Raw genomic sequence first — 636 nt, forward strand, 5'->3', positions numbered from 1 at the left:
TTTCTACCTTCTTTGTCTTTCTCTATTTCTTTGTGTCTTTCCCACAGTATTCCCAGTTCTCCCTCTTCATTTGTTTTTCTTCTTTTCTTTCATGCTCAACAATAATACAACTTGATACATCCCTGGCATGTATTGCCATGGAAATTTGATTGGAAACTTGTTTCTACAGTGCCGATGCTACTCCACTCAGCCCACCCTCAGTTGACCTGAAGCAGCTATCAGCTCGTCAGAGAGTTTTCCATGAGTTGGTCAAGACTGAGTGTAACTACGTAAACATTCTTGACACCATTGAAAAAGTGAGTGCCTAGTAATCTCTTCACATTCGGAGAATCAGTTCCAGTTTAAGATATAATTTTGAATATTGTGAAAGAGTTAGTCTAAGGTTTAGTTGGAAAGAAAAGAGAAAAAAATGCATGTGCAGACTCTAGGAACACTTGTAGCTGCATTTCGGTCTTAGGAATATTTCTGATAGTATAAGAATAACCTGTAGATATATTGCAGAATACCAAAAAAAGTTGACAATAGGTAGCTTGTATTTATATTTCAAATACTGCACTACTAAATGTAAAAATCTATAAACTTTGCATTTGAATTAGTTGGATTAGCAGTGGAAAAGGTATGAATGAAAATGAATAT

The 636-nt window shown here is 35.2% G+C and overlaps 1 protein-coding gene across 6 annotated transcripts in view; it reads left to right on the forward strand.

Annotated features, from left to right (window-relative positions):
* The window catches only part of LOC119592617 (protein ECT2-like), a 21585-nt gene that overhangs the window by 11662 nt on the left and 9287 nt on the right, over nucleotides 1-636 (forward strand). For all 6 annotated transcript variants that reach the window (XM_037941501.1, XM_037941500.1, XM_037941505.1 and 3 more), the window contains one exon: nucleotides 170-296. In XM_037941501.1, the coding sequence (XP_037797429.1) occupies nucleotides 170-296 (127 nt within the window). The remainder of the gene's footprint in view (nucleotides 1-169; nucleotides 297-636) is intronic.

Source organism: Penaeus monodon, chromosome 30, assembly GCF_015228065.2.
Source record: "Penaeus monodon isolate SGIC_2016 chromosome 30, NSTDA_Pmon_1, whole genome shotgun sequence".
NCBI classification, from domain to species: Eukaryota; Metazoa; Arthropoda; class Malacostraca; order Decapoda; family Penaeidae; genus Penaeus; species Penaeus monodon.